Genomic DNA, 18,632 nt, shown 5'->3' on the forward strand with positions numbered 1-18,632 from the left:
CATTCTACCATCTGGGAACGATGCAGCACAAGGCTTGTTCTTCCCATGAAACACACACAAACACATTCTACCATCTGGGAACGATGCAGCACAAGGCTTGTTCTTCCCATGAAACACACACAAACACATTCTACCATCTGGGAACGATGCAGCACAAGGCTTGTTCTTCCCATGAAACACACACAAACACATTCTACCATCTGGGAACGATCCAGCACAAGGCTTGTTCTTCCCATGAAACACACACAAACACATTCTACCATCTGGGAACGATGCAGCACAAGGCTTGTTCTTCCCATGAAACACACACAAACACATTCTACCATCTGGGAACGATGCAGCACAAGGCTTGTTCTTCCCATGGAACACACAAACACATTCTACCATCTGGGAACGATGCAGCACAAGGCTTGTTCTTCCCATGAAACACACAAACACATTCTACCATCTGGGAACGATGCAGCACAAGGCTTGTTCTTCCCATGAAACACACAAACACATTCTACCATCTGGGAACGATGCAGCACAAGGCTTGTTCTTCCCATGAAACACACACAAACACATTCTACCATCTGGGAACGATGCAGCACAAGGCTTGTTCTTCCCATGAAACACACAAACACATTCTACCATCTGGGAACGATGCAGCACAAGGCTTGTTCTTCCCATGGAACACACAAACACATTCTACCATCTGGGAACGATGCACAAAAGGCTTGTTCTTCCCATGAAACACACAAACACATTCTACCATCTGGGAACGATGCAGCACAAGGCTTGTTCTTCCCATGAAACACACACAAACACATTCTACCATCTGGGAACGATGCAGCACAAGGCTTGTTCTTCCCATGAAACACACAAACACATTCTACCATCTGGGAACGATGCAGCACAAGGCTTGTTCTTCCCATGGAACACACAAACACATTCTACCATCTGGGAACGATGCAGCACAAGGCTTGTTCTTCCCATGAAACACACACAAACACATTCTACCATCTGGGAACGATGCAGCACAAGGCTTGTTCTTCCCATGAAACACACACAAACACATTCTACCATCTGGGAACGATGCAGCACAAGGCTTGTTCTTCCCATGGAACACACAAGCACATTCTACCATCTGGGAACGATGCAGCACAAGGCTTGTTCTTCCCATGAAACACACACAAACACATTCTACCATCTGGGAACGATGCAGCACAAGGCTTGTTCTTCCCATGGAACACACAAACACATTCTACCATCTGGGAACGATGCAGCACAAGGCTTGTTCTTCCCATGAAACACACAAACACATTCTACCATCTGGGAACGATGCAGCACAAGGCTTGTTCTTCCCATGAAACACACAAACACATTCTACCATCTGGGAACGATGCAGCACAAGGCTTGTTCTTCCCATGAAACACACACAAACACATTCTACCATCTGGGAACGATGCAGCACAAGGCTTGTTCTTCCCATGAAACACACAAACACATTCTACCATCTGGGAACGATGCAGCACAAGGCTTGTTCTTCCCATGGAACACACAAACACATTCTACCATCTGGGAACGATGCACAAAAGGCTTGTTCTTCCCATGAAACACACAAACACATTCTACCATCTGGGAACGATGCAGCACAAGGCTTGTTCTTCCCATGAAACACACACAAACACATTCTACCATCTGGGAACGATGCAGCACAAGGCTTGTTCTTCCCATGAAACACACAAACACATTCTACCATCTGGGAACGATGCAGCACAAGGCTTGTTCTTCCCATGGAACACACAAACACATTCTACCATCTGGGAACGATGCAGCACAAGGCTTGTTCTTCCCATGAAACACACACAAACACATTCTACCATCTGGGAACGATGCAGCACAAGGCTTGTTCTTCCCATGAAACACACACAAACACATTCTACCATCTGGGAACGATGCAGCACAAGGCTTGTTCTTCCCATGGAACACACAAGCACATTCTACCATCTGGGAACGATGCAGCACAAGGCTTGTTCTTCCCATGAAACACACACAAACACATTCTACCATCTGGGAACGATGCAGCACAAGGCTTGTTCTTCCCATGAAACACACAAACACATTCTACCATCTGGGAACGATGCAGCACAAGGCTTGTTCTTCCCATGAAACACACAAACACATTCTACCATCTGGGAACGATGCAGCACAAGGCTTGTTCTTCCCATGAAACACACAAACACATTCTACCATCTGGGAACGATGCAGCACAAGGCTTGTTCTTCCCATGGAACACACAAACACATTCTACCATCTGGGAACGATGCAGCACAAGGCTTGTTCTTCCCATGGAACACACAAACACATTCTACCATCTGGGAACGATGCACAAAAGGCTTGTTCTTCCCATGAAACACACAAACACATTCTACCATCTGGGAACGATGCAGCACAAGGCTTGTTCTTCCCATGAAACACACAAACACATTCTACCATCTGGGAACGATGCAGCACAAGGCTTGTTCTTCCCATGAAACACACAAACACATTCTACCATCTGGGAACGATGCAGCACAAGGCTTGTTCTTCCCATGAAACACACAAACACATTCTACCATCTGGGAACGATGCAGCACAAGGCTTGTTCTTCCCATGAAACACACACAAACACATTCTACCATCTGGGAACGATGCAGCACAAGGCTTGTTCTTCCCATGAAACACACAAACACATTCTACCATCTGGGAACGATGCAGCACAAGGCTTGTTCTTCCCATGGAACACACAAACACATTCTACCATCTGGGAACGATGCACAAAAGGCTTGTTCTTCCCATGAAACACACAAACACATTCTACCATCTGGGAACGATGCAGCACAAGGCTTGTTCTTCCCATGAAACACACAAACACATTCTACCATCTGGGAACGATGCAGCACAAGGCTTGTTCTTCCCATGAAACACACAAACACATTCTACCATCTGGGAACGATGCAGCACAAGGCTTGTTCTTCCCATGAAACACACAAACACATTCTACCATCTGGGAACGATGCAGCACAAGGCTTGTTCTTCCCATGAAACACACACAAACACATTCTACCATCTGGGAACGATGCAGCACAAGGCTTGTTCTTCCCATGAAACACACAAACACATTCTACCATCTGGGAACGATGCAGCACAAGGCTTGTTCTTCCCATGGAACACACAAACACATTCTACCATCTGGGAACGATGCACAAAAGGCTTGTTCTTCCCATGAAACACACAAACACATTCTACCATCTGGGAACGATGCAGCACAAGGCTTGTTCTTCCCATGAAACACACACAAACACATTCTACCATCTGGGAACGATGCAGCACAAGGCTTGTTCTTCCCATGAAACACACAAACACATTCTACCATCTGGGAACGATGCAGCACAAGGCTTGTTCTTCCCATGGAACACACAAACACATTCTACCATCTGGGAACGATGCAGCACAAGGCTTGTTCTTCCCATGGAACACACAAACACATTCTACCATCTGGGAACGATGCACAAAAGGCTTGTTCTTCCCATGAAACACACAAACACATTCTACCATCTGGGAACGATGCAGCACAAGGCTTGTTCTTCCCATGAAACACACAAACACATTCTACCATCTGGGAACGATGCAGCACAAGGCTTGTTCTTCCCATGAAACACACAAACACATTCTACCATCTGGGAACGATGCAGCACAAGGCTTGTTCTTCCCATGAAACACACAAACACATTCTACCATCTGGGAACGATGCAGCACAAGGCTTGTTCTTCCCATGAAACACACACAAACACATTCTACCATCTGGGAACGATGCAGCACAAGGCTTGTTCTTCCCATGAAACACACAAACACATTCTACCATCTGGGAACGATGCAGCACAAGGCTTGTTCTTCCCATGGAACACACAAACACATTCTACCATCTGGGAACGATGCACAAAAGGCTTGTTCTTCCCATGAAACACACAAACACATTCTACCATCTGGGAACGATGCAGCACAAGGCTTGTTCTTCCCATGAAACACACACAAACACATTCTACCATCTGGGAACGATGCAGCACAAGGCTTGTTCTTCCCATGAAACACACAAACACATTCTACCATCTGGGAACGATGCAGCACAAGGCTTGTTCTTCCCATGGAACACACAAACACATTCTACCATCTGGGAACGATGCAGCACAAGGCTTGTTCTTCCCATGAAACACACACAAACACATTCTACCATCTGGGAACGATGCAGCACAAGGCTTGTTCTTCCCATGAAACACACACAAACACATTCTACCATCTGGGAACGATGCAGCACAAGGCTTGTTCTTCCCATGGAACACACAAGCACATTCTACCATCTGGGAACGATGCAGCACAAGGCTTGTTCTTCCCATGAAACACACACAAACACATTCTATCATCTGGGAACGATGCAGCACAAGGCTTGTTCTTCCCATGAAACACACAAACACATTCTACCATCTGGGAACGATGCAGCACAAGGCTTGTTCTTCCCATGAAACACACAAACACATTCTACCATCTGGGAACGATGCAGCACAAGGCTTGTTCTTCCCATGAAACACACAAACACATTCTACCATCTGGGAACGATGCAGCACAAGGCTTGTTCTTCCCATGAAACACACAAACACATTCTACCATCTGGGAACGATGCAGCACAAGGCTTGTTCTTCCCATGAAACACACACAAAGACACACAGAGCCTTCAGAAAGTATTCACACCCCTGACCTTTTCCACATTTTGTTGTGTTATAGCCTGAATTTAAAATGGATTAAATGGAGATAGTGTCACTGGCCTACCTACACACAATACCCCATAATGTCAAAGTGGAATTAGGTTTTTCAAAAGTTGTACAAATGAATTAGAAATGAAAAAATCTGAAATGTATTCAACCACTTGAAGCCTAAATAAGTTCAGGAGTAGAACAAGTCACATTATAAGTTGCATGGACTCACACTGTGTGCAATACTAGTGTTTTTTTTAAAGCAGACATTGAATATCCCATAATGGCTGTGATAGGAGAAAACTGAGGATGGATCAACAACATCGTAGTTGTATAATGTTGCTTGATCGGTTATTAGACTATTATACTGAACACAATAGATACTGAACACAAGGTTTCACTGAGTTACTGTTCAAATGCCAGGTCGCAGTTGTAAATGAGAACTTGTTCTCAACTAGCCTACCTGGTTAAATAAAGGTGGAATAAAAATAAATGAATAAAAATGAAGAAATTAGTCAATTAGGCCCTAATCTATGGATTTCACATGACTGATAATATAGATATGCATCTGATGGTCACAGATACCTTTAAAACAAAATGGGCCTCAAGATCTCGTCAGAGTATTTCTGTGTATTCAAATTGCCATCGATAAAATGCAATTGTGTTCATTGTCCGTAGCTTATGCCTGGCCATACCATAACCAGAGGTGACATCAGCAAACCGTTGGCCCACACGACACCGTGCACATGGTCTGCGGTTCTGAGACCAGTTAGATCTACTGACAAACTCTCTTATGATATAGAGAAATGAACATTAAATTCTCTGGCAACAGCTCTGTTGGACATTCCTGCAGTCAACATCCCAATTGCATGCTCCCTCAAAACTTGAGACATCTGTGGCATTGTGTTGTGTGATAAATCTGCACATTTTAGAGTGGCCTTTTATTGTCCCCAGCACAAGGTGCACCTGTGTAATGATCCGGCTGTTTAATCAGCTTCTTGATATGCCACTCCTGTCAGGTGGATGGATTATCTTGTCAAAGGATAAATACTCACTAACAAGGATGTGAACAAATTTGTGCACAACATTTGAGAGAAATACGCTTTTTGTGCTTATGGAAAATAGCAGGGATCTTTATTTCAAGTCATGAAACATGGGACCAACACTTTATATTTTTGTTCAGTGTAGCTGATGAAGACACTTTCAATAACATGTCTTATGTATCCTGTCTCTCACACACACACACACAACCTACCAGGATACGTTGTCAGGTGAGCAGACAGAGATGCTGGTGTCCATGGAGTCCAAGCTGTCCATGCTCATGGTGTCGTAGGCCTGGCCGTTGCCACTGTCCAGGTACATGTTGGACCGGGTGGCCTGACCTGGACCACAACAAGACCACCCAGAGTCAGAAAGCGAGAGACAGACAGTGTAGTGAGAGAAAGAAAGGAGGGAATGAGAGAGAGCTCCACAGGTACAGTGTTTATTACCTATGTTAATTAATGAGTAATAATCAGTTACCTGTGTTTGACCCTCCATGCGCTGAGCCCTGTTCTCCATGACCACTCCCCGTCTCAGGAGCCACAGTCTGACTGGACGCTACAGACCGCTCCCCGTCTCAGGGGCCCCAGTCTGACTGGACGTTACAGACCGCTGCCCGTCTCAGGGGCCACAGTCTGACTGGACGCTACAGACCGCTGCCCGTCTCAGGGGCCACAGTCTGACTGGACGCTACAGACCGCTGCCCGTCTCAGGGGCCACAGTCTGACTGGACGCTACAGACCGCTGCCCGTCTCAGGGGCCACAGTCTGACTGGACGCTACAGACCGCTGCCCGTCTCAGGGGCCCCAGTCTGACTGGACGCTACAGACCGCTCCCCGTCTCAGGGGCCCCAGTCTGACTGGACGCTACAGACCGCTCCCCGTCTCAGGGGCCCCAGTCTGACTGGACGCTACAGACCGCTCCCCGTCTCAGGGGCCCCAGTCTGACTGGACGCTACAGACCGCTCCCCGTCTCAGGGGCCCCAGTCTGACTGGACGCTACAGACCGCTCCCCGTCTCAGGGGCCCCAGTCTGACTGGACGCTACAGACCGCTCCCCGTCTCAGGGGCCCCAGTCTGACTGGACGCTACAGACCGCTGCCCGTCTCAGGGGCCACAGTCTGACTGGACGCTACAGACCGCTGCCCGTCTCAGGGGCCACAGTCTGACTGGACGCTACAGACCGCTGCCCGTCTCAGGGGCCCCAGTCTGACTGGACGCTACAGACCGCTCCCCGTCTCAGGGGCCACAGTCTGACTGGACGCTACAGACCGCTGCCCGTCTCAGGGGCCCCAGTCTGACTGGACGCTACAGACCGCTCCCCGTCTCAGGGGCCCCAGTCTGACTGGACGCTACAGACCGCTGCCCGTCTCAGGGGCCCCAGTCTGACTGGACGCTACAGACCGCTGCCCGTCTCAGGGGCCACAGTCTGACTGGACGCTACAGACCGCTGCCCGTCTCAGGGGCCACAGTCTGACTGGACGCTACAGACCGCTCCCCGTCTCAGGGGCCCCAGTCTGACTGGACGCTACAGACCGCTGCCCGTCTCAGGGGCCCCAGTCTGACTGGACGCTACAGACCGCTCCCCGTCTCAGGGGCCCCAGTCTGACTGGACGCTACAGACCGCTGCCCCTCCCTCTGATCACACAGACCAGCCACAGTTAAACCGGTAAAAAAATATATATAAACACCAACCGAAAGTTCCTCATAACAAAATCCAGATATATATTGTCCAACCGGAGCAAATGATAGACCACACACACTAGTGGACCTCCACCCTGACTGTCACTATGACAGGAATAACACACTAGTGGACCTCCACCCTGACTGTCACTATGACAGGAATAACACACTAGTGGACCCCCACCCTGACTATCACTATGACAGGAATAACACACTAGTGGACCTCCACCCTGACTGTCACTATGACAGGAATAACACACTAGTGGACCCCCACCCTGACTATCACTATGACAGGAATAACACACTAGTGGACCTCCACCCTGACTGTCACTATGACAGGAATAACACACCATACAGTTCTAGAGTTGGGTACAGGAAAGACACACACACAAAACAGAGATGGCGAGTCGACACATAGGCACACACAGAGGCACACACAGAGACACACACAGAGACACACATAAGCACACACGCAGGAACCCTGATACCATCAGGCAAGAGGGCCAGAGACATCTGGCCCATAGGACAGGCTTCAATCTCAACACACACGCGCACACACACATTCTCCATTGGGTACTGGGACCTACTGTATAAATGGATGCTTCACAACAGCAGAAAGCATCTTCTTCCTCTCCTCAATTATCTCCACAAACAAATAAAAAAATAATGCTCCTATCCACCCATCAGACACACAATCTGAGGATCTGTCCTGTGTGTTGAAGCCTTATACTGTGTTACTGTACAGTATCTAGTCCAGAGGACCACCGGTGGTGTGACAGACTCTGTGTGTGTGTGTGTGTGTGTGTGTGTCCTCACCCTTGTGCAGACGGTGTGTATCTGTATTGCTGGAGACAGACATGGCCCTTGGTAGAATACTGACACAGCTACAACTCTGCACCGGGGGCTGCTGGGACTGTGGAAGACCAGCGAGGGTGAGATTAAAGGGGATGGTGTGTTGTGTGTGTATGTATGCGTGTGTGTGTGCATAAGTGTGTGTGTGTGCGTGTGTATGTGTACCTTGTTAAGCATGCTGTGTCCCAGTGTAACACAGCTGAACTGAGGGGTGACAGTGGTCTTCTTCCTGGGTAACGTGTCACTCGGGTGGGCCCCGCCTTCTTTCACTAACCTCTTCCTCTCCTCCAGCGAACGGAAGTGCTGAACATGCACATACAATATTCAGAATCACACAACACACACACAGCTTTTACCTGCCTGTTGTGGCAGTGATTATTTACAGGTAGAGGAGGAGGAGAGTCAGGGAGGGGAGGGGTCACGATAGGTTGCCATGTCCTCCGGCCAATGAACAGAAGGGGTTTTGGTGAGAGGAGGGGCGACAGGGCGAGGAAGAAGACCATTCAACAGGAGAGGAGGGGCGACAGGGCGAGGAAGAAGGCCAGTCAACAGGAGAGGGGCGACAGGGCGAGGAAGAAGACCAGTCAACAGGAGAGGAGGGACGACAGGGCGAGGAAGAAGGCCAGTCAACAGGAGAGGAGGGGCGGCAGGGCGAGGAAGAAGGCCAGTCAACAGGAGAGGAGGGGCGGCAGGGCGAGGAAGAAGGCCAGTCAACAGGAGAGGAGGGGCGGCAGGGCGAGGAAGAAGGCCAGTCAACAGGAGAGGAGGGACGGCAGGGCGAGGAAGAAGGCCAGTCAACAGGAGAGGAGGGGCGGCAGGGCGAGGAAGAAGGCCAGTCAACAGGAGAGGAGGGGCGGCAGGGCGAGGAAGAAGGCCAGTCAACAGGAGAGGAGGGGCGGCAGGGCGAGGAAGAAGGCCAGTCAACAGGAGAGGAGGGGCGGCAGGGCGAGGAAGAAGGCCAGTCAACAGGAGAGGAGGGGCGACAGAGATTAAAGAGGATGAAAGGAACACCATCAGAGAAAGGGAACTAGGGCTGACCCGATTTAGTCGACTGGTCGAATGTTTGGTCCATAACCTGTGTTGGTCGACAGAGATTTCCTTAGTCGAGCAGTAGCAAAAACAAAGAAATATCATGGTGTATAAGACACCTGTCTGATTGGCTCCTGTCTGAGTGGACTGATCCATTGTGGAGGCCGTGGGGATGGAACAGTCCATCACTCTAAGAGACTAGTGCTACTGAAATTGGTTCAACACTAATAACACAATCACATTATTGTATAACAAATGTTCTTTCTCCTACATTTGATAGCGGTCGCTGTCCACGGTTCTGAAACATCAGTGGTGTCTTTTCAAAGACCATGTTGCTATGTGCATAATAGCTAAGTTAACCAGCATATTGGTGTGGATGCGACTCTTCATCACTCTCCTTCTTGGTCATTGTCCTGTTGAAAAACAACTGATAGTCCCACGAAGCGCAAAACCGAAGGGATGGCGTATCCCTGCAGAATGCGGTGGTAGCCATGCTGGTTAAGTGTGCCTTGAATTCTAAATAAATCACTGACCGTGTCACCAGCAAAGCACCATCACACCTCCTCCTCCATGCTTCACGGTGGGAACCACACCTGTGAAGATCATCCGTTTACCTTCTCTGCATCTCACAAAGACATGGTGGTTGGAACACAAAACCTCAAATTTGGACTCATCAGACCAAAGGACAGATTTCCACTGGTCTAATGTCCATTGCCCGTGTTTCTTGACCCAAGCAAGTCTCTTCTTCTTATTGGTGTCCTTTAGTAGTGGTTTCTTTGCAGCAATTTGACCATGAAGGCCTGATTCACACAGTCTCTGAAAAGTTGATGTTGATATGTGTCTGTAACTTGAACTCTGAAGCATTTATTTGGGCTGCAATTTCTGAGGTGCAGTTATTTTAATGAACTTATCCTCTGCAGCAGAGGTAACTCTGGGTCTTCCTTTCCTGTGGTGGTCCTCATGAGAGCCAGTTTCATCATAGCGCTTGATGGTTTTTGCGACTGCACTTGCACAGAATAGCAGATCCAATATATTTTTACCGCGATGCTGGCTGCCCATTTCCTCAAAACGAAAACAACAAATGCCCTGGGTGGGCCAGTGGCCCTGTTTCGCCTATCACGGTTCTCAGCTTTAAATGACAAGGATGAAGGGAGGAAATGGTACCTTAGCGCTCTTTATGGCAAGAGAGGAAAGGAGGGAGGAGAGGACCAGCAGGTCAGCAGGAAGGATAAGAGAAGAAAGAGAGGAAGGGGCGTGGTCACGGGACTGGTCACTAGGAGACCGTCACACGTCAGTCAGCAACGCCGTATCCTAGGGGACGGGAGAAGGAGGAAAGAGAGGAGACTGAGGCGAGAGGGACAATCGGCGGGAATGGAGACGGTTGCTAGGCAGCAGTCAAACATACCTCCTTGAGACTGATAGGACTGAGAGGGAAGTGCCGCCCACCTGTGAGGTCAGCATACTTCCTCTCCAGAGAGGCATGGTTCTCTTTCTCCTGAGAGAGAGCGAGAGCGAGAGAGAGAGCAAGTGAGAGAGAGAGAGAGAGAGAGCAAGTGAGAGTGAGAGCAAGTGAGAGAGCAAGTGAGAGCGAGAGAGAGAGCAAGTGAGAGAGCAAGTGAGAGCGAGAGAGAGAGAGCAAGTGAGAGAGAGACTTTAAAATGCAAGTAGGGCTGAAATCAAACACACCATGCGTTCATACCCTCTGCAGCATCATCTGCAGGTTGGTCCTCTCCTTCAGAAAGCTATCCTTCTCTCGCTGAGCCTGCTGGGTAATCAGGTCCGCCTGCTTCTTCAGGGTCACCAGCCTCCCCTGGGAACACACAGTTTAATATACACAAAGTTAAACACACACATACTCTAACACAAACACACCGTACCTTGCGTGTGACGGTGCTGACTTGATAGTCAACGATCTCTCTGAGAAGGTGTTGTGTGCTTGTCTCCTCCTCCTCATTATGATGACTCTCTCTCTCCATCTGCTGGTCCTCCAGGTCCTTAAAACGCTTCGTCTCAGCCTCCAGCACCTCAGAGTCCTGACACACACACACACATTTTGTCAGACTGTGTTGTAACATCTTGGCTGTTCCTATGTGGACACTGTTTACTCCCTATTTTGTGGATGAGAGAGAGAGCATTCAGTCACACAACCAAATCAAGGCTCTCTCCAAACATGCTAGAAACCATGTTTCCTCATCCTATCAAAAAACAGCTACTACTCATCAACAGGCGGAGAGTCTGTGGAGCTGAAGGACATGATGTGACCCATCCTGAAACTGACTGACAGGAGAAGAGGAGGAAATGGAGGAGGAAGAGGGAGACAAGTAGAGATAATCCTGTAGGCAAATGAGAGGAGGACCTAGAGGAGGAGGGGTGAACAGGTAGGAGCAGGTGTGTGTGTGTGTGTGTCACCGGAAGTTGTTATTTTAGCAGGAAGAGTGTGTGTACTGACCCAGCTCACACTCACCATGAGTGAGTCCTCTCAGTCTGTAGAGACACTCACCCTGAGACAGCTGCTCTACACTAGTCCTCTCAATCTGTAGAGACACCCACCCTGAGACAGCTGCTCTACCCTAGTCCTCTCAATCTGTAGAGACACCCACCCTGAGACAGCTGCTCTACACTAGTCCTCTCAGTCTGTAGAGACACTCACCCTGAGACAGCTGCTCTACCCTAGTCCTCTCAGTCTGTAGAGACACTCACCCTGAGACAGCTGCTCTACACTAGTCCTCTCAGTCTGTAGAGACACCCACCCTGAGACAGCTGCTCTACCCTAGTCCTCTCAGTCTGTAGAGACACTCACCCTGAGACAGCTGCTCTACACTAGTCCTCTCAGTCTGTAGAGACACCCACCCTGAGACAGCTGCTCTACCCTAGTCCTCTCAATCTGTAGAGACACCCACCCTGAGACAGCTGCTCTACACTAGTCCTCTCAGTCTGTAGAGACACTCACCCTGAGACAGCTGCTCTACCCTAGTCCTCTCAGTCTGTAGAGACACTCACCCTGAGACAGCTGCTCTACACTAGTCCTCTCAGTCTGTAGAGACACCCACCCTGAGACAGCTGCTCTACCCTAGTCCTCTCAGTCTGTAGAGACACTCACCCTGAGACAGCTGCTCTACACTAGTCCTCTCAGTCTGTAGAGACACCCACCCTGAGACAGCTGCTCTACCCTAGTCCTCTCAATCTGTAGAGACACCCACCCTGAGACAGCTGCTCTACACTAGTCCTCTCAGTCTGTAGAGACACTCACCCTGAGACAGCTGCTCTACCCTAGTCCTCTCAGTCTGTAGAGACACTCACCCTGAGACAGCTGCTCTACCCTAGTCCTCTCAGTCTGTAGAGACACCCACCCTGAGACAGCTGCTCTACACTAGTCCTCTCAGTCTGTAGAGACACTCACCCTGAGACAGCTGCTCTACACTAGTCCTCTCAGTCTGTAGAGACACCCACCCTGAGACAGCTGCTCTACCCTAGTCCTCTCAATCTGTAGAGACACCCACCCTGAGACAGCTGCTCTACACTAGTCCTCTCAGTCTGTAGAGACACTCACCCTGAGACAGCTGCTCTACCCTAGTCCTCTCAGTCTGTAGAGACACTCACCCTGAGACAGCTGCTCTACCCTAGTCCTCTCAGTCTGTAGAGACACCCACCCTGAGACAGCTGCTCTACACTAGTCCTCTCAGTCTGTAGAGACACTCACCCTGATACAGCTGCTCTACACTAGTCTTCTCAGTCTGTAGAGACACCCACCCTGAGACAGCTGCTCTACCCTAGTCCTCTCAGTCTGTAGAGACACTCACCCTGATACAGCTGCTCTACACTAGTCCTCTCAGTCTGTAGAGACACCCACCCTGAGACAGCTGCTCTACACTAGTCCTCTCAGTCTGTAGAGACACCCATCCTGAGACAGCTGCTCTACACTAGTCCTCTCAGTCTGTAGAGACACACACCTGGCATACTCATAAGCGCACACACACACACACACAGTGGAGGACACACAGCACACACAGACGAACGACAAGCACACACAGACAACAATACACACACACGGATGAATGACAAGCATGTGCATACACCTAGGTACAAACACAAAGGACAGAGGGCAGGATATAGTGTTGTGGGAGAAGGGAATCAGAGTTAATACAGTGATCTGGAGTGCTGGATGGAGGGATGGACTAGAGGACAGGGAAGACCGGCAGAAACAGGCTAGCTGACCCGGCACGGCAGAAACAGGCTAGCTGACCCGACACGGCAGAAACCGGCTAGCTGACCCGACACGGCAGAAACAGGCTAGCTGACCCGACACGGCAGAAACCGGCTAGCTGACCCGACACGGCAGAAACCGGCTAGCTGACCCGACACGGCAGAAACCGGCTAGCTGACCCGACACGGCAGAAACCGGCTAGCTGACCCGACACGGCAGAAACCGGCTAGCTGACCCGACACGGCAGAAACAGGCTAGCTGACCCGGCACGGCAGAAACAGGCTAGCTGACCCGGCACGGCAGAAACAGGCTAGCTGACCCGGCACGGCAGAAACAAGCTAGCTGACCCGGCACGGCAGAAACAGGCTAGCTGACCCGACACGGCAGAAACAGGCTAGCTGACCCGACACGGCAGAAACAGGCTAGCTGACCCGACACGGCAGAAACAGGCTAGCTGACCCGACACGGCAGAAACAGGCTAGCTGACCAGACACGGCAGAAACAGGCTAGCTGACCAGACAGGGCAGAAACAGGCTAGCTGACCAGACACGGCAGAAACAGGCTAGCTGACCAGGCATGCAAACACCAAATCTTATTAAGTCTTATTCTCCCTCCGTCTCCCCTCATTCTCCCTCCGTCTCCCCTCGTCTCCCCTCATTCTCCCTCCGTCTCCCCTCATTCTCCATTCTCATTTATCTGCCAGCTGTAGGGTTAATGGAAGTCTCCGGAACAGGCCTGAACACAACCCAGAGAGGGTGCGAACACACACACACTTTCTACCATCCATCCAACCCCACCTCATTCTCATTGATCCTTTAGTCGATCCTCACTGTAACACACCCCTGTGTATGTGTGTGTGATAAGACAGGGCAGTGAACGCTACTTATCTTTATTTAACTAGGCAAGTCCGTTAAGAACATATTCTTATTTATAATGACGGCCTATTTTTTTAAATTATAATTAAAAAATGTATTACGTATAAATATAGGACAACACACACATCACAACAAGAGACAACACTACATAAAGAGAGACCTAAGACAACAACATAGCAAGGCAGCAACACATGACAAAACAGCATGGTAGCAACACAACATGACAACAACATGGTAGCAACACAACATGACAACAACATGGTACAAACATTATTGGGCACAGACAACAGCACAAAGGGCAAGAAGGTAGAGACAACAATACATCACGCAAAGCAGCCACAACTGTCAGTGTCAATGATTGAGTAAATAAAACTGTCCAGTTTGAGTGTTTGTTGCAGCTCGTTCCAGTCGCTGGCTGCAATGAACTGAAAAGAGGAGCAACCCAGGGATGTGTGTGCTTTGGGGACCTTTAACAGAATGTGACTGGCAGAACGGGTGTTGTATGTGGAGGATGAGGGCTACAGTAGATATCTCAGATAGGGAGGAATGAGGCCTAAGAGGGTTTTATAAATAAGCATCAACCAGTGGGTCTTGTGACGGGTATAAAGAGATGACCAGTTTACAGAGGAGTATAGAGTGCAGTGATGTGTCCTATAAGAAGCATTGGTGGAACATCTGATGGCCGAATGCTAAAGAACATCAAGCTGCTCGAGAGCACCCTTACCTGCTGATCTATAAATTATGTCCCCGTAATCTAGCATGGGTAGGATGGTCATCTGAATCAGGGTTAGTTGGCAGCTGGGGTGAAAGAGGAGCAATTTACGATAGAGGAAACCAAATCTAGATTTAACTTTAGCCTGCAGCTTTGATATGTGCTGAGAGAAGGACAGTGTACCGTCTAGCCAAACTCCCAAGTACTTGTATGAGGTGACTACCTCAAGCTCTAAACCCTCAGAGGAAGTATTCACACCTATGGGGAGAGGGGCATTCTTCTTACCAAACCACATGACCCTGTTGTGAATTAACAGCTGTATATTTGGACCGGAGACAGCATGACGGGGATTTACACATACCAGGTCATCTAGTCACATGTCAATCAATGTACTGAATATGTATGTGTTTAGCTTGAGAATATGTGGCTCACATTACATATCATGCACACAGGGGTGTAATGTACTAAAGTAAAAAATACTTTAAAGTACTACCTAAGTAGTTTTTTCAGTTCTGTACTTTACCATTTATATTTGACAAAGTTTACTTTTACTTCACTACATTCCTAAAGAAAATGATGTACTTTTTACTCCATACATTTAGCCTGACACCCAAAAGTACATTACATTTTGAATGCTTAGCAGGACAGGAAAATTGTCTAATTCACACACAAGAGAACACAAGATCTGGCGGATTCACTAAACAGAGAACATCCCTGGTCATCCCTACTGCCTCTGATCTGGTGGACTCACTAAACAGAGAACATCCCTGGTCATCCCTACTGCCTCTGATCTGGAGGACTCACTAAACAGAGAACATCCCTGGTCATCCCTGCTGCCTCTGATCTGGTGAACTCACTAAACAGAGAACATCCCTGGTCATCCCTACTGCCTCTGATCTGGTGGACTCACTAAACAGAGAACATCCCTGGTCATCCCTACTGCCTCTGATCTGGTGGACTCACTAAACAGAGAACATCCCTGGTCATCCCTACTGCCTCTGATCTGGAGGACTCACTAAACAGAGAACATCCCTGGTCATCCCTACTGACTCTGATCTGATGGACTCACTAAACAGAGAACATCCCTGGTCATCCCTACTGCCTCTGATCTGATGGACTCACTAAACAGAGAACATCCCTGGTAATCCCTACTGCCTCTGATCTGGTGGACTCACTAAACAGAGAACATCCCTGGTCATCCCTACTGCCTCTGATCTGATGGACTCATTAAACAGAGAAAATCCCTGGTCATCCCTGCTGCCTCTGATCTGGTGGACTCACTAAACAGAGAACATCCCTGGTCATCCCTACTGCCTCTGATCTGGAGGACTCACTAAACAGAGAACATCCCTGGTCATCCCTACTACCTCTGATCTGGTGAACTCACTAAACAGAGAACATTCCTGGTCATCTCTACTGCCTCTGATCTGGTGGACTCACTAAACAGAGAACATCCCTGGTCATCCCTACTGCCTCTGATCTGGAGGACTCACTAAACAGAGAACATCCCTGGTCATCCCTACTGCCTCTGATCTGGAGGACTCACTGAACAGAGAACATCCCTGCTCATCCCTACTGCCTCTGATCTGGTGGACTCACTAAACAGAGAACATCCCTGGTCATCCCTACTGCCTCTGATCTGGAGGACTCACTAAACAGAGAACCTCCCTGGTCATACCTACTGACTCTGATCTGGTGGACTCACTAAACAGAGAACATCCCTGGTCATCCCTACTGACTCTGATCTGGAGGACTCACTAAACAGAGAACATCCCTGGTCATACCTACTGACTCTGATCTGGTGGACTCACTAAACAGAGAACATCCCTGGTCATCCCTACTGACTCTGATCTGATGGACTCACTAAACAGAGAACATCCCTGGTCATCCCTACTGCCTCTGATCTGATGGACTCACTAAACAGAGAACATCCCTGGTCATCCCTGCTGCCTCTGATCTGGTGGACTCACTAAACAGAGAACATCCCTGGTCATCCCTACTGCCTCTGATCTGGTGGACTCACTAAACAGAGAACATCCCTGGTCATCCCTACTGCCTCTGATCTGGTGGACTCATTAAACAGAGAACATCCCTGGTCATCCCTACTGCCTCTGATCTGGAGGACTCACTAAACAGAGAACATCCCTGGTCATCCCTACTGCCTCTGATCTGGAGGACTCACTAAACAGAGAACATCCCTGGTCATCCCTACTGTCTCTGATCTGGTGGACTCACTAAACAGAGAACATCCCTGGTCATCCCTACTGCCTCTGATCTGATGGACTCACTAAACAGAGAACATCCCTGGTCATCCCTACTGCATCTGATCTGGAGGACTCACTAAACAGATAACATCCCTGGTCATCCCTACTGCCTCTGATCTGATGGACTCACTAAACAGAGAACATCCCTGGTCATCCCTACTGCCTCTGATCTGGAGGACTCACTAAACAGAGAACATCCCTGGTCATCCCTACTGCCTCTGATCTGATGGACTCACTAAACAGAGAACATCCCTGGTCATCCCTACTGCCTCGGGTCTGGCGAATTGACTAGACACATGCTTCGTTTGTAGATTATGTCTGAGTGTCGAAGCCTGCCCCTGGATATCTGTACATTTAAAAATGTAATTTTTTATACTTTTACTTTCGATACTTAAGTATATTTTAGCAATTACATTTACTTTTGATACATCAGTATATTTAAAACCAAATACTTTGAGTTTCACTCAAGTAGTATTTTACTGGGTGACTTTCACTTTTACTTTTCTATTAAGGCATCTTTACTTTTACTCAAGAATGACAATTGGGTACTTTTACACCACTGCATGCACACAGTGCTTATGACACCACAAACTCTTACAAACTCCATGTAACAGCACGTACACACCCACACATATTGTCACTCTCTCACTCCCTTATGTTGAGTTGCCCCTAGTGAACCCAGTTGACTCAGTGTTACAACAGACACGCACCTGAGGCTTCTGGTCCGGTGCCTGTTCCATGTCGGCCATCTTGGTGTCGAGTGTCTCCACAGCATCTCTCTCTTGCTGCAGAGCTGATAGCTCTGCATCCTGCTCAGCCTGCACCAGGGCACCCTCCATCTCCACCTGGATGGAGAGGCAGTAAGTATGTCTTTCTCCCCCTTCTCTCTCTCTCTGTCCCTCCCTCCCCCCTTCTCTCTCTCTCTGTCCCTCCCTCCCCCCTTATCTCTCTCTCTGTCCCTCCCTCCCCCCTTATCTCTCTCTCTGTCCCTCCCTCCCCCCTTATCTCTCTCTCTGTCCCTCCCTCCCCCCTTATCTCTCTCTGTCCCTCCCTCCCCCCTTATCTCTCTCTGTCCCTCCCTCCCCCCTTATCTCTCTCTGTCCCTCCCTCCCCCCTTATCTCTCTGTCCCTCCCTCCCCCTATATCTCTCTCTCTGTCCCTCCCTCCCCCTATATCTCTCTCTCTGTCCCTCCGTCCCCCCTTAT

The 18,632-nt window shown here is 49.1% G+C and overlaps 1 protein-coding gene across 1 annotated transcript in view; it reads right to left on the minus strand.

Annotated features, from left to right (window-relative positions):
• LOC110489570 (pleckstrin homology-like domain family B member 2) overlaps nt 1-18,632 on the minus strand; it is a 65,837-nt gene that overhangs the window by 5,023 nt on the left and 42,182 nt on the right. Inside the window, 7 exon segments of the mRNA XM_036943685.2 lie at nt 6,025-6,151; nt 8,308-8,404; nt 8,509-8,646; nt 10,778-10,867; nt 11,072-11,182; nt 11,250-11,405; nt 18,138-18,272. Of these exon segments, the coding sequence (XP_036799580.2) occupies nt 6,025-6,151; nt 8,308-8,404; nt 8,509-8,646; nt 10,778-10,867; nt 11,072-11,182; nt 11,250-11,405; nt 18,138-18,272 (854 nt within the window).

This window comes from Oncorhynchus mykiss, chromosome 15, assembly GCF_057628025.1.
Source record: "Oncorhynchus mykiss isolate SJ-2025 chromosome 15, ASM5762802v1, whole genome shotgun sequence".
Taxonomy (NCBI): domain Eukaryota; kingdom Metazoa; phylum Chordata; class Actinopteri; order Salmoniformes; family Salmonidae; genus Oncorhynchus; species Oncorhynchus mykiss.